The sequence below is a fragment of the Podarcis pityusensis genome (genome assembly GCF_964106645.2).
Source record: "Podarcis pityusensis genome assembly, chromosome: 8".
NCBI lineage: Eukaryota > Metazoa > Chordata > Lepidosauria > Squamata > Lacertidae > Podarcis > Podarcis pityusensis.
This window is the reverse complement of record NC_138033.1, coordinates 66,999,967-67,012,588: the sequence shown is the minus strand read 5'-3', so window position 1 is coordinate 67,012,588 and position 12,622 is coordinate 66,999,967. Positions and strand designations below refer to the sequence as shown.

The window sequence follows — 12,622 nt, the reverse complement described above, 5'->3', positions numbered from 1 at the left end:
GCAACTTCCCCTAATACAGACATTCTTACAAAGCAATGTAATGTATTTTTGCATGTCGTTCTCACTAATAGGTGGAATCTAGACACATATAAAAAAATTCGGTGAAAATGCTTTTTTAAGCGTTTTGAAAAATATATTGAATTTGCCATAAGCTCACCATCACCATCTAGTGACACATTTGTATAATGCACTTAAAACACACTTAAAACGTTATATTTGCAGCTGTATAGCTGAGTCCATAGATGCATTTCAATGGCCACTTCTGGGCCATAGCATATGTATTTTTGTACACATTCCTTGGCTGGAGATCTGCATTGCAAAATTCAAAGAAATGCGAATTTCAAAGGATGGCTTTATTTCAGTACACAAACAGCTTGGGTAAGTGCATAGTGAGTAGATTTGCCTTTAAATGTGAACTGAAAAGATATGGAGAACACCAGGTTGGGGAAAGCTAAGTTAGAACGTCTCGGAAGTGAGGCAAGCACCTCTGAGACTCTATTGCAACAAGTAACAGCCTCCCATTTGGATTACAGCTGGTTCAGATCCTATTTGAAGCAGGAGTTATTTTTATGTATGCCACAATGGCCGCAAGTATACTTCTGGCTCAGAAATGGAAATCACAGGAGATTCCAACATTGGAAGAATGGCGGAGTAAGATGGTGGAATACATTGAGTTAGCAAAGCTGATGGGGAAGATCCTGAATCAGCACGACGAACTGTTTCGAAAGGACTGGAGCAAATTTATATTATACTGTATATGAGAGAATATTGTAAACATCTGAAAACGTTTGGAGCTTTGAATTGAAAAGTTTTGTAATGACAATATAAGGAACTGATTTACATTTAACAAGGGGAAATATAAAAACAAGATAGACGGTAAAAAAGTGGTTATAGAAATGTTGAGATTAAAGTAAATATACATGGAAGTCAGGAAGAGGGGCGGGAGGAGGTCGATGCTCTGGTAAGAGCGAACTTTGAGTTTATTGATGTATGTATGGCTATTGTGATTACAAAAATGTAGTAAAAATTATTTTAAAAAGAAATGAAGCAGGAGTTGCTCAGCAGCCTACAGGACTGGGCCTTGGTGTGGTCCCCCTGCCCTTTGGCTCTTAAAGCTATCCACCCATCACCTGCTGGCGGCTCCATCCCAGCTGGGATACGGCAAGCAAAGTTCGTAGAAGGAAACACTCTTCTGACGAAGTGCCATAAAACAACAAAGATGTCAATGTTTTCTGGGCGGAGGCATTTCTTTGGGGCTATCACACTTCACAAACTGCCTAAGGGGTTGTCACCATCCTAGCCGGTGCCAATATACCTTAGTTATTCAATAACTAGAGGGCATCCTTTAAAAATCCAGCTCCGTCGCTGTCGAGCCAGTCCGCCCTGACATTCCAAGTGAGAACCAGAATCGTGACTCACCATGAACACCTACCTGGTGGCCACAGTCTGCCTGAGTGTGCTGGCTGTCCTCTCAGATGGGGTCGAAGTCAAGGTAAGAGTTGTGGGATCCTCCCAGGATCGCCGTTCTGCCCTTATGGCATCACCTTGAAGGAAAGGGCTGTAGCTCAGTGGCTAGAGAACTTGATTCCTAGATGCCTTCAGTCCCAGGTTGAATCCTTGGCATCTCCAAATAGGGTGGAGATACACCTTTCCCAAAGACCCTGGGCAGCTACTGCCCATCAGTGTAGGTGACAGCGAGATATAAGTAATAATGTTCTGACCTGATACAGCGCAGCTTCCTTTGTTCATATTTGGACAGCTTTCCATTTAGAACTGGAATCTTTAGTTTTAAGGGAATGGACTATAGCAGAGAATTAGAGCAACGGCTTTGTAAGAGAAAGCTCCCCGGTTCAGTCCTTGGTATCTCCAGGAAGAAACCCCAATCTAGAACCCTGGAGAGCTGCTGCCAGTCTGTGTAGACCAGGGTTTCCCAAACTTGGGTCTCCAGCAGTTGTTGGACTACAACTCCCAAGTGTGGGAAACACTGGTATAGATTATACTGAACCAGATGGGCCAATAATCTGACTCAATACAGGGCAGCTGCTTATTGATCACTTTGAGCTTTAACTCTGGGAGGTCTTAGATCCTGTGCATGTCCACTAAGAGGTGAACTTCTTTTTTTCTTCTTTTACCTACGGCACCCGGTATTCCCAGGGGGTCTCCCATCCAAGTACTAACCATGCCTGACCCTGCTTAGCTTCCGAGATCAGACGAGATCAGGCGTGTTCAGGGTAGTATGGCCGTAGAAAGAGGTGAACTTCTATAGCCTTAGTCGAAGGAGGCAAAACAAAGGAGACCCCTAAAGGAATAGCTTACAGCAAACAGTGGGTCCAGTTAATCATTTACCAAAAGATATAATAATAATAATAATAATAATAATAATAATAATAATAATAATAAATTTTATTTATATCCCGCCCTCCCCAGCCAAAGCCGGGCTCAGGGCGGCTAACAACAATAAAACAGTACAAAAGTACAGCATAAACAACACTCTAAAATCATTCATTATAAAATTAGTTAATTCAAGCCACTGGCAACCATTGAGCCAGAGCTCCGCGAAGATTGCCGAGGGAGGGAGTCAGGCTGTGCCCTGGCCAAAGGCCTGGTGAAACAGCTCTGTCTTGCAGGCCCTGCGGAAAGATGTCAAGTCCCGCAGGGCCCTGGTCTCTTGTGACAGAGCGTTCCACCAGATCGGAGCCACAGCCGAAAAAGCCCTGGCTCTAGTTGAGGCCAGCCTAACTTCTCTGTGGCCTGGGACCTTCAAGATGTTTTTATTTGAAGACCGTAAGTTTCTCTGTGGGGCATACCAGGAGAGGCGGTCCCATAGGTACGAGGGTCCTAGGCCATATAGGGCTTTAAAGGTTAAAACCAGCACCTTAAACCCGGTCCTGTACTCCACCGGGAGCCAGTGCAGCTGGTATAGCACCGGGTGAATGTGATCTCGCAGCGAAGACCCCGTAAGGAGTCTCGCTGCAGCATTCTGCACCCGCTGGAGTTTCTGGGTCAGTCTCAAGGGCAGCCCCACGTAGAGCGAGTTACAATAATCCAGTCTGGAGGTGACCGTCGCGTGGATCACAGTGGCTAGGTCAGGGCGAGAGAGGTAAGGAGCCAACTGCTTAGCTTGGCGGAGATGGAAAAATGCCGCCTTTGTTATAGCTGCAATCTGCACCTCCATGGAAAGGGAGGTGTCGAAGATTACACCCAAACTCTTAACGGACGGTGCTGGCACTAATTGCGCCCCCGCAAGAGATGGGAGTTGCCCCCCCCATCCCATATCGTCCTGTCCCAGCCACAGCACCTCTGTCTTCGAAGGATTTAGCTTCAACCGACTCCCACGTAACCATCCAGCCACAGCTTCCAAACATCTGGTCAGTGTGTCTGGGGCCGAGTCAGGATGGCCATCCATCAACAGATAGAGTTGGGTGTCATCGGCATACTGATGGCAACCCAGCCCAAAACTCCGAACAAGCTGGGCGAGGGGGCACATAAAGATGTTGAAAAGCATCGGGGAGAGTATTGCACCTTGAGGTACTCCACACACCAAGGAGTGGCGCAATGTACACAGTCAGACTATTAGCAGGAATTAGCAGTGAATTTACCAAGCAGCCACATGGCCACTGTAATTGAGGATTATTTTTCCTCTCTCTGCTTTGCTCTGTACTGAAATCCACCCCTCCCAAATACTGGGAGAATCTCTAAAACGAATTGTGGATTTGGACCTCGCACAGTTGGAAACACCCTTCCCGTCACACCATTTACATGCCTTTCTCCTCCTTGCCCTATTGATGGGTATGTGTGCATTGAAAAACAACCACACTGCAACAAAGCAATTTTGATGTTGCTGTACTGTGTGGTTGCCTGGAGACACTTTCTCTGCTGTGTTTGAGCTGATGTGAACACGCATGCCAGCATATTGATAAAACACCCTATGAAAAGAATCTTGATACAGTTGGATGCACATTGGCAGGGCGGGGGACAATTTTCAGCCAGAGGGCCACACCTCTATTGCATAAACTTCTAGGGGCCACATGATGGTGGGGAGGGAGTCAGAGGAAAAAATTGGTGCAGAAATGAATGTAGATTTTACCTTTGGGGCTAGTTTCTACACACACACACACACACACACACACACACACACACAAACACACACACACAAACACACCTCTATATTCTATAGAGGATGGGGGCAGGTGAGTTCATGTGGAAACTAGCCTAATGTACAAACATAAAATTTGGCCCCGGAAAGTTGTCCACAGAGAAATGAGAAATGTGGACCTTGGGCTGATTTTTATTTTTTTTTAAGGTTCCCTGTTCTACTGTAGCCTTATAGAGGGTTTGTGCATTGTTAGTTTTCAGCAGTCTCTAGGCAGGCTAGGCTCCTTGCAGAGCACAGGATTTGATCAGTCAGCACAGCCTTGGAGGATGGTTTTCTGAGAACAGGCCTCTATCTTTATTGCTTTGCAAATACATGCTAGGCAAGGATAAGCCTTGCCCTTGAAATTTCCCAGCCAAGGGATTTGCTTGAAGAGCAGGTTCCTTCACACAAACACACGCAGGTTTCTAAATTACAGTTTGACCTTTTCAGTGGGTCTCCATGCATGAGGATGTTGCTGGCAAGGCTCTAATGTGCAGGGGTTGCTGGTGGAGCAGAAGGCAGGGGGACAACAACAGTAGAGGGAGACAGACCCAATGGCACACAGTGCCCAATAATTCTGTTTGTCCCTCTGAGGAATTCTGTAAGGGCAGATGACAGCAGATCCCAATGTCTTCCCCCTCCTTCTTCCTAATGTAGATCTTCCCTCACCCCTTCTTCCCTGGGACAGATGGAGGCACTATTTGGGGGTCTACCTCAGGTGCCAAAATGTATCGGGCCAGCCCTGGCACCAAGACTGGGGAGGAGGGAGAAGGAACCTATTACATGCCCTGCTGTGGGCAAGTGATGGTGATACTCTGTTCTAATTTCCCCTGGGCAGGTGGGAGACTACGTATTCCCCTTGGAATCAGTGAAGCAGCTGGAGGGCTTCTTCAAGGAGAGATCCAAGAACATACGCACACGTATGGGTGCCACATTTGGTGCGTGCAAAGACCCGAAAATGCCCACAGAGTTTGCACCACTCTGCGCATCCCCCAGAGCAGGAATACTGCTCCGACAGCTCGGTATGTGGTGATGGTCAATGCATGCATGAGAACGTGGGATGACTCCTCAGCCTTGAACAGCCAGACATAAGAGGCATATTCCAGATGGGCCTCTGTGCAAGTTTGCTTTGCAGCTAGAATATCAGACCAGCCCTGCTCATCTTGCCCAATGTCCTGTTCTCACAGTGACCAACCAGATGCCTGGGGGAAGCCCAGAAGCAGGACCAATGAGCCCAAGACCCCTCTTCCCATCTGCAATTCTCAGATGCTGGTACTCAGAGGCATACCACCTCTACTCGTGGAGTGAAAAACCAGTAGCCATTGATAACCTCACCCTCCATTGATTTGTCTGATCCTCTTGTAAAGCTGTCCAAGTTGGTAGACCTCACTGCCTCTTGTGGGAACGAATCCCCCCAGTTTAACAGTTGACCCCTTGAAGAAAATGCTTTATCTAGACCTGTGGTTCCCAACAGGGGAGGGCAATTTGATTTTTAAGGGGGGCAATTTGAGAATGAGTCATTAACAATTAATGGCCTTTTAGGTTTCCTCCACATGAACTAATGTTTGTAAGAATAAGAATTATATATCACCGGGGGGGGGGTGTCAGGATTTTAGAGATGCTTGGGGGGGCATGGCCAAATAAAAAAGGTTCGGAACCACTGATCTAGACTGTCCTGAATCTTCCAACATTTAGCCTCATTGGATGGCCCCATTGGGTTCTAAAATTACAAGAGAGGAAGGCAAACTTTGATCCAGCAGAGATCTTCTGGGGTCTTATTCCTCCTCCTCTCCTCGGATGGCTTTAAAGGGGGGTTTGACAAATTCATGGGAGAAGAAGGCTATAAATGGCTACTTGCCACAATGGCTGTGCTCTGTCTCCACTGCAACATTTTCCAGAGGAGTAACCAGGGCTGTCTTAAGTATATGTGGCGCCAGGGTGCAAAGATCCGCCCGATGCCCCCCCCCCCCCAGGATGCCCAGTCCCAAGTACGCAGGAGGGCAGAGCCGGCCAGGTGCCTCAGCGTCTCGCTGGCTCAGCCCAAACCAGAAGAGCCTGGTGTTCCAACCAGAGGGTGGGCTCTTCTCCGGACTCAACTCTCGGGCCCCAGACTCTGGGCCTGGCACCCCTGAGAGCCCGGCACCCAGGTGCCCCACATCCCTAGTGCCTATGGATAAGACGGCCCTGTTTGTATGTTGCTGCACAAACAAGAGAATTTTCTTGTGACACCTTGAAGAGTAACAGGCTTATGCTGGGGACTAGTCTTCAAAAGGTTGTGTCATAATAAATGTGTTAAACTCTAAAGTGCCTCTAGATTCCCTGTTGCTGTTTTCCTACTTGCTAGGTGTCAGGGACTAGGCAGAGGAGGAATGGTGGAGACTGCCTCCCCATGCTGACCCTTCCAGAGAAGAAGACAGTTCAGAATTGCAACAGGGGTTTGCGGGAGGTCACAGCTCAGAGGCAGATGAGGGGGAAAGCTGGGAAATAATGGGAGAGGAGGAGGAGAAAGAGGACGCAAAGGGGGGGCACAGCTGACAGACACAATGTCTTTAGAAAGCATTCCAGTCCCTCCCTCCCAGACCTGACGAGCCTTGAAATTAGGAGAGCAAAGAGCTCAGAGAAGAAGCGCCCAAGGGCACCTATAGGGGAGGTGATGACAATGACGAATGAGGAAGGGAGTGGAGAGTCACTCAGGACAACACCATTATCAAGGAGGCTGTGTTCCAAAGCCTCTCTCTGTAAATATTGAATAAAAAGCGGAAGGTAAGAAACTTTTCCTTGTCTTTGTACATCCCTGGCACCAGCTGTGGGAGTTGCTTAGAGCCGCCTGACACTAGGGAGTGAGACCTCCCTCTTAATAGGCTTCCTAACCAGTGCTACCCTCCTTCTCAATAGGCTTCCTAACCCGGATCGAGGCCAGATCTAGGTCAGGGATGAGGAAACTGAAGCCTTCCAGATGTTCTTGAACTACACTTCCCATCATCTGTGGCCATTGGCCATGCTGGCTGGTGATGATGGCAGCTGAAGTCCAACATCTGGAGGCCTAGGGGTTCCCCATCCCTGGTGTAGGGACATGGTTGAGATGATTAGAGGTGAAGCCCCAGAGGTACACATGAATCCCTCCCCTCTCAGTCCCAACTGGAGTACTTGAGTCACCCAAAGAGTCGTCCCAAAGTCACCCAAAGAGTCTTTCTATTTCTTTGCTTCAGAAATGATCAGCGCAGATGCTGCGACCTGTGAGATTTGTGCCAACGTTGCCTGCTCTGGATGCTAATGAAGAAGACCACCACCATCTTTGCTGGCTTTCTAAGTGGATCCTGACAACTGCCCCTCGCTGCTACTGCTGCCTTTTCCTCATCCAAACCAACAGAGGACACCTCTGTCCACTTGTACAGATTGGCTGGGCCAGCCTTGGCTTCCTGGACCCCATCCCTAAAACCTCTATGAGCACAATTCAGAATCCATGTCAGAGGGGAGAGTGCAAAGGACAGGAAGTTGGGCTGGGGAAGGAAGGAGAATGGTTGAAAGAAAGGTGATTGGTCACTGCAAAAAATAATAATAACAGTTCCATGTAATTTTTCTTCTGCTTTTTAAAAATTGAAAACCAGCTGTGTGAGTTTGCAAATGCGAACAGAAAAAAGAAGGTGGCGAGAAGAAGTTTTTGTTGCCAGACATGTTTCCTAGTCAAAATCAAGACTTGGCTGTATTTCCCCCTGAACAGGCTCCCGATACATTTTCCCCTATAGGGAGAAAAGTAGCTGGGGTGACATTTTGAGCAAAAGGGGCAATCTGGCTCCCCTCTCCTCTACTTACTCTTCCCTCAAGATTACAACCTCCTGCAGCTGATTCTCAATGAGAAGTAATATTACATCTCAGGAATGTTAGATGCTGCCTAAAGTCATTTTTTCACCCTTCACACTGCCATTTTTAGGTCAGTTCTCCACATTTCAGCACCAGTTTGTCATTTTAAAAAGCACTCGTGAAAATTCATCAGCATTTTGGTGCAAATTTCTCTTAAAATGCACACATTCCCATGCGATTTCCCCTAATGTGAATATTTTTTGTAAAGCAATTTCCCCTAATATAGTGCATTTCTGCCTTCTATTTTCACTGTTGTAGGTGCATGCTTATCCATACTTTGGCCTAGTATACATTTTTTTGGCTAGAGAGCTGCATTGCAAAACCTAGAGGGGTATGGATCGTGAACAATGGTTGTTCAAAGTACAAATCAGGCACTTTAAGCTTTAAATGCAAACTGAACTGAACCGAATCTCTCCCCTATCGCAACCCAGCAGCCAGTTTCTGGCCATCAGCTTTGGGGTGCATGGCAGTGGAGTATAGTGGTAGCAGAGAGGAACCAGAAATCCCAATTTCTTTCCAGCATTTTCCTTCCATCCCCAGCAAACCTTTCCTGTTCCCATAGTCCCCCTCTTCCTCTCCACAGAGGCGGTTGATTTGGATGATGCCCCTGCTTCTTGATGGCCACACATTTTAAAATGAAATCAATATGCAGACTAAAACACTGTGTATCCCACATAACACTTCTATTTGAGTTTAAATACCCTTTTGTTCTCTGTTGGTGATTTGGTCGTTTGGTTTTGATGGCGATCTCTTAAGCAAAACTGGCTTCTAACTTGCAAAACTGGCTTCCTCGTGGATATCCCTGTTTGGCATGTCCAAAATAAAGATTTCCAATGCGCTGATGCTCTCTGCCTTTACTACTTTGATGTGAAAATGGTTTGGCTCGTTTAATTATTACAGTCATTTTATTATTTATACCCCTGCCCATCTGGCTGGTTTTTGCCAGCCCCATTTTCCCAAAAATTCCCTGTTGCAAGGAAAAAACTCTCCCCATGTAGGTATTAAGTAATAATAATCATACTAATGCCAAATTATTATTTATACCCCACCCACTTGGCTGGGTTTCCCCAGCCACTCTGGGTGGCTCCCAAAAGAATATTAAAAACCATGACAAAACATCAAATGTTAAAAACTTCCCTAAACAGGGCTGCCTTCAGATGTCTTCTAAAAGTCAGATAGTTGTTTGTTTTCTTGACATCTGATGGGTGGGTGTTCCACAGGGCGGGCGCCACTACCAAGAAGGCCCTCTGCCTGGTTCCCTGTAACGTCACATCTCACAGGGAGGGAACCACCAGAAGGCCCTCGGCGCTGGACCTATGGGCTGAATGATGGGGGTGGAGATGCTCCTTCAGGTATACTGGACCGAGGCTGTTTAGGGCTTTAAAAGTCAACACCAACACTTTGAACTGTGTCTGGAAACATACTGGGAGCCCATGTAGGTCTTTCAGGACTGGTGTTATATGGTCTTTGCGGCCACTCCCAGTCACCAGTCTAGCTGCCGCATTCTGGATTAGTTGTAGTTTCGGCGTCACCTTCAAAGGTAGAATGCATTGCAGGAGATAACCTGTTTTGCATGTGGACAGCTTCATCTCCAGCATCTCCAGGTGGGTCTGGAAGAGGCCCCAGTCTGAAAGCCCAGATATACAGCACCAGTCCCTATGTAACCTTAATGGCATCCATCTGTTTCAAGCGACAATGGAGTGCATCTCTGGGAGTGAAGTCAAACCACTGTGTTAGCATCTCTGAAGTGACCTTCCCAGGGTGTAAGCCTGTGCAGTGTGTCTGGAGTTCCTGGGCTGCCCAGATGAGAAGACCCCACTCTCGGCATCACTGATGTGATCCAAAGGAAAGCAGAGTAATACATTTGGCACCAGCTTGGCTGCAGGAGTTGCCGGAAGGAGGCGTACAAGGGACCATCCAGCCATCTTAGGGACTCTACTCTGGATTGGTGTAGTGTTTACTCCTTACAAATCTCCCAAAATTGTCCCGCAATGCATGGGTACTAAATTTTCCTAGGGGTTTACTCGTGAATACTTTCTCATGAATGAGCACAGCCAAGAGGCAGGGGAGCTTTAGGGTCAGAGTTTTCCTTCTCCCGATAAGCCACCTTGCCAAGTTGATGGACCCCATCTGCCCCTCACTTCCCTCTGCGACACATGCAGAATAATAATAATAATAATAATAATAATAATAATACAGTTTTATTTATATCCCGCCCTCCCCAGCCGAAGCCGGGCTCAGAGCAGCTAACAACAACAACAGAAACCGCCTTCTTGATTGTTGGTCTCGCCTTCTCAACCTGCAGTATTGCACTAAATGGATCAATTGCATGTCTCAGTACAGTGGTACCTCGGGTTACATACGCTTCAGGTTACATACGCTTCAGGTTACAGACTCCGCTAACCCAGAAATAGTACCTCGGGTTAAGAACTTTGCTTCAGGATGAGAACAGAAATCGCACGGCGGTAGCGTGGTGGCAGCAGGAGACCCCATTAGCTAAAGTGGTGCTTCAGGTTAAGAACAGTTTCAGGTTAAGAACAGACCTCCGGAACGAATTAAGTATGTAACCAGAGGTACATACTGTATAAGGTAGCTTCCTTTATATATTCCCAACCCTGTTTGTGGGCAAAACAAATAAATGAATAAACGGGAGGTAACACTTTCACCAAATTTCCTGGAATGGGGAGGGGAAGAGAAATTATCCAACAGCTTCTCAAAGGTAATTCTTCACAGCAAGCATACTTTCATGATTACAAATTGGGAAACGAAACAATACAACTCTCTCCCTATGTGTGCGGCTGTGCACGTACACGCATGCCCATGTATACAAAAGAGCTACCTAGGATGAAAAGAGATGAGCTGAATTCAATAAAGCTAATGCAACTGGAATGCAGAAAATGGTTCATTCAGGAATGTGTTGACTCAGCTCAGATTAGGATATGCAAACACTGGACCGGAGGCAGGCATGGCACAACGGCAGCTGAGGGATGGGGGCCCCAAAATTAAGAATGCAAGGAGAGCCTGCTGGATCAGACCAGTGCCCCATCTAGTCCACCATATTGTCCTCTCAGTCACCAATCAGATGCCTGCCAGAGACCTGCAAGAAGGTTTCCGAGCACAGGAACACTCTCCGCCTTGTGATTCTCAGTAGCAGGTGCTCAGATCCATAATGCTTCTGATAGTGGAGGTAGAACATAGGACACTGATTGACTTCTCCAAAAACCTGACATCATCCGATTCACTCAAAAACAGTGCCAAACACCTGCAAATCGCCCCTGCAGCATTTGGGGGTGCAAACCCCACATTTCACAGTAGTCCTTAAAATAAGCCCTCGGCACCCTAACCCGCAGGGTCACGATTTCGCCAAAAGCCTGTAATTGTCCAATTCACTCAAAAATGGTGCCAAATCCTACATTTCATGGTAGGCCTTAAAATGAGCCCTCGGTGCTGCAGGTAACACTAGCCTCTGTCCCTCTTTCCTTCCCTCCCTCTTCTGATATCCCGTTGCATCTCTGCCTCCCAAAGGCTTGCACAGCTGTTTGTTGCAGCAGCCCTGGCTACAAGCTCCACAGCAAATGGTACCTCTGGGGCTGGCCAAGGGGTGCCGGTTGTCAGGGGCTGAGGTGTCCTCGGAGTAAGCAAACAAGCAGGCAAGGAAGTCCAGCCAGCCAGTCCACCAGCCCTTGCTGTTGGGAATGGACAGACAAATCCCAGTCTCCTGTGGGGCAGTGTGAGGAGGCACCTCTCTTTAGGGCAAGGGGGGCAGCTCAGAGACCAGCAGTGGCTGTCCAGAGGACTCCCAAGGAGAGGGAAGAGAAGAGGGGGCTGAGGGGACACTCCACAAGGGAGCGTGCTTGAAAAAAAGGTGAGAGGCTGCCAGCTCTGCAGGCAAGGGGTGACATAACTGGGCTCCTGAGCCCCACAGGGGTGTCGCAGGAACAATGTAGTTGGTCAAGGGAGCCATGGACTCAAAAAGGTTGAAAACCTCTGATCTAATCCAGTTTTAAAGCCAGCCAAATTGGTGGCTTGTGGGAGAAAATTCCATAGTTGAACTATGTGTTGTGCGAAGAAACGCTTCCATTTATCTATCCCAAATCTCCCAACGTTTGTGTGCGGACCATTTGGAACTGCAAAAGCAAATTCAAGCTAACATGCTGCCAGTTCAAAAGATGTAGAAAATAAAATATAATTAAGTTGCAGCTACCTGCCCTGCCCAGGGAGTATCTGCAGGTGTGCACACCATTTAGATGAGAACTTGCCTGGGAATTCAAAAGGGAAAGTTGTCCTCCAGATTTTTCACAGCTTTCTCCCTCCCCCATCCCAAACTCTTAAGCTCTAAGGGAAACTCTTAAACTCTAAGAGAAATGGCATCTATGCATTTTCCGGGGTTCACGATGTTTGGGATATCAAACTTGTTAACAACTTTCTCAAATGGAATGTGGCTCCTGTGTCATACTTCTGTACTCTACTGGACAGCTGTGACAATAAAAAGTCACATTTTGGGATGCAAGTTAACAAGAAAAGAATAACCAGCAGATCTGGGACATCCCTGTTACTGTGTAAGAGAAAGGAAATGTAGTTTTACTTATTCTTTTCCACCCAAATCTGTCATTATTTTTACATATT

At 47.1% G+C, this 12,622-nt stretch overlaps 1 protein-coding gene across 1 annotated transcript; it reads left to right on the top strand.

Annotated features, from left to right (window-relative positions):
* Positions 1-1,365: 1,365 nt before the first annotated feature.
* Positions 1,366-8,834, top strand: GUCA2A (guanylate cyclase activator 2A). The gene is made up of 3 exons (XM_081016341.1): positions 1,366-1,492; positions 4,974-5,157; positions 7,345-8,834. The coding sequence occupies exons 1-3, from the start codon at positions 1,421-1,423 to the stop codon at positions 7,407-7,409; spliced, it is 321 nt and encodes a 106-aa protein (XP_080872467.1). The 5' UTR covers positions 1,366-1,420; the 3' UTR covers positions 7,410-8,834.
* The last annotated feature ends 3,788 nt before the right edge of the window (positions 8,835-12,622 follow it).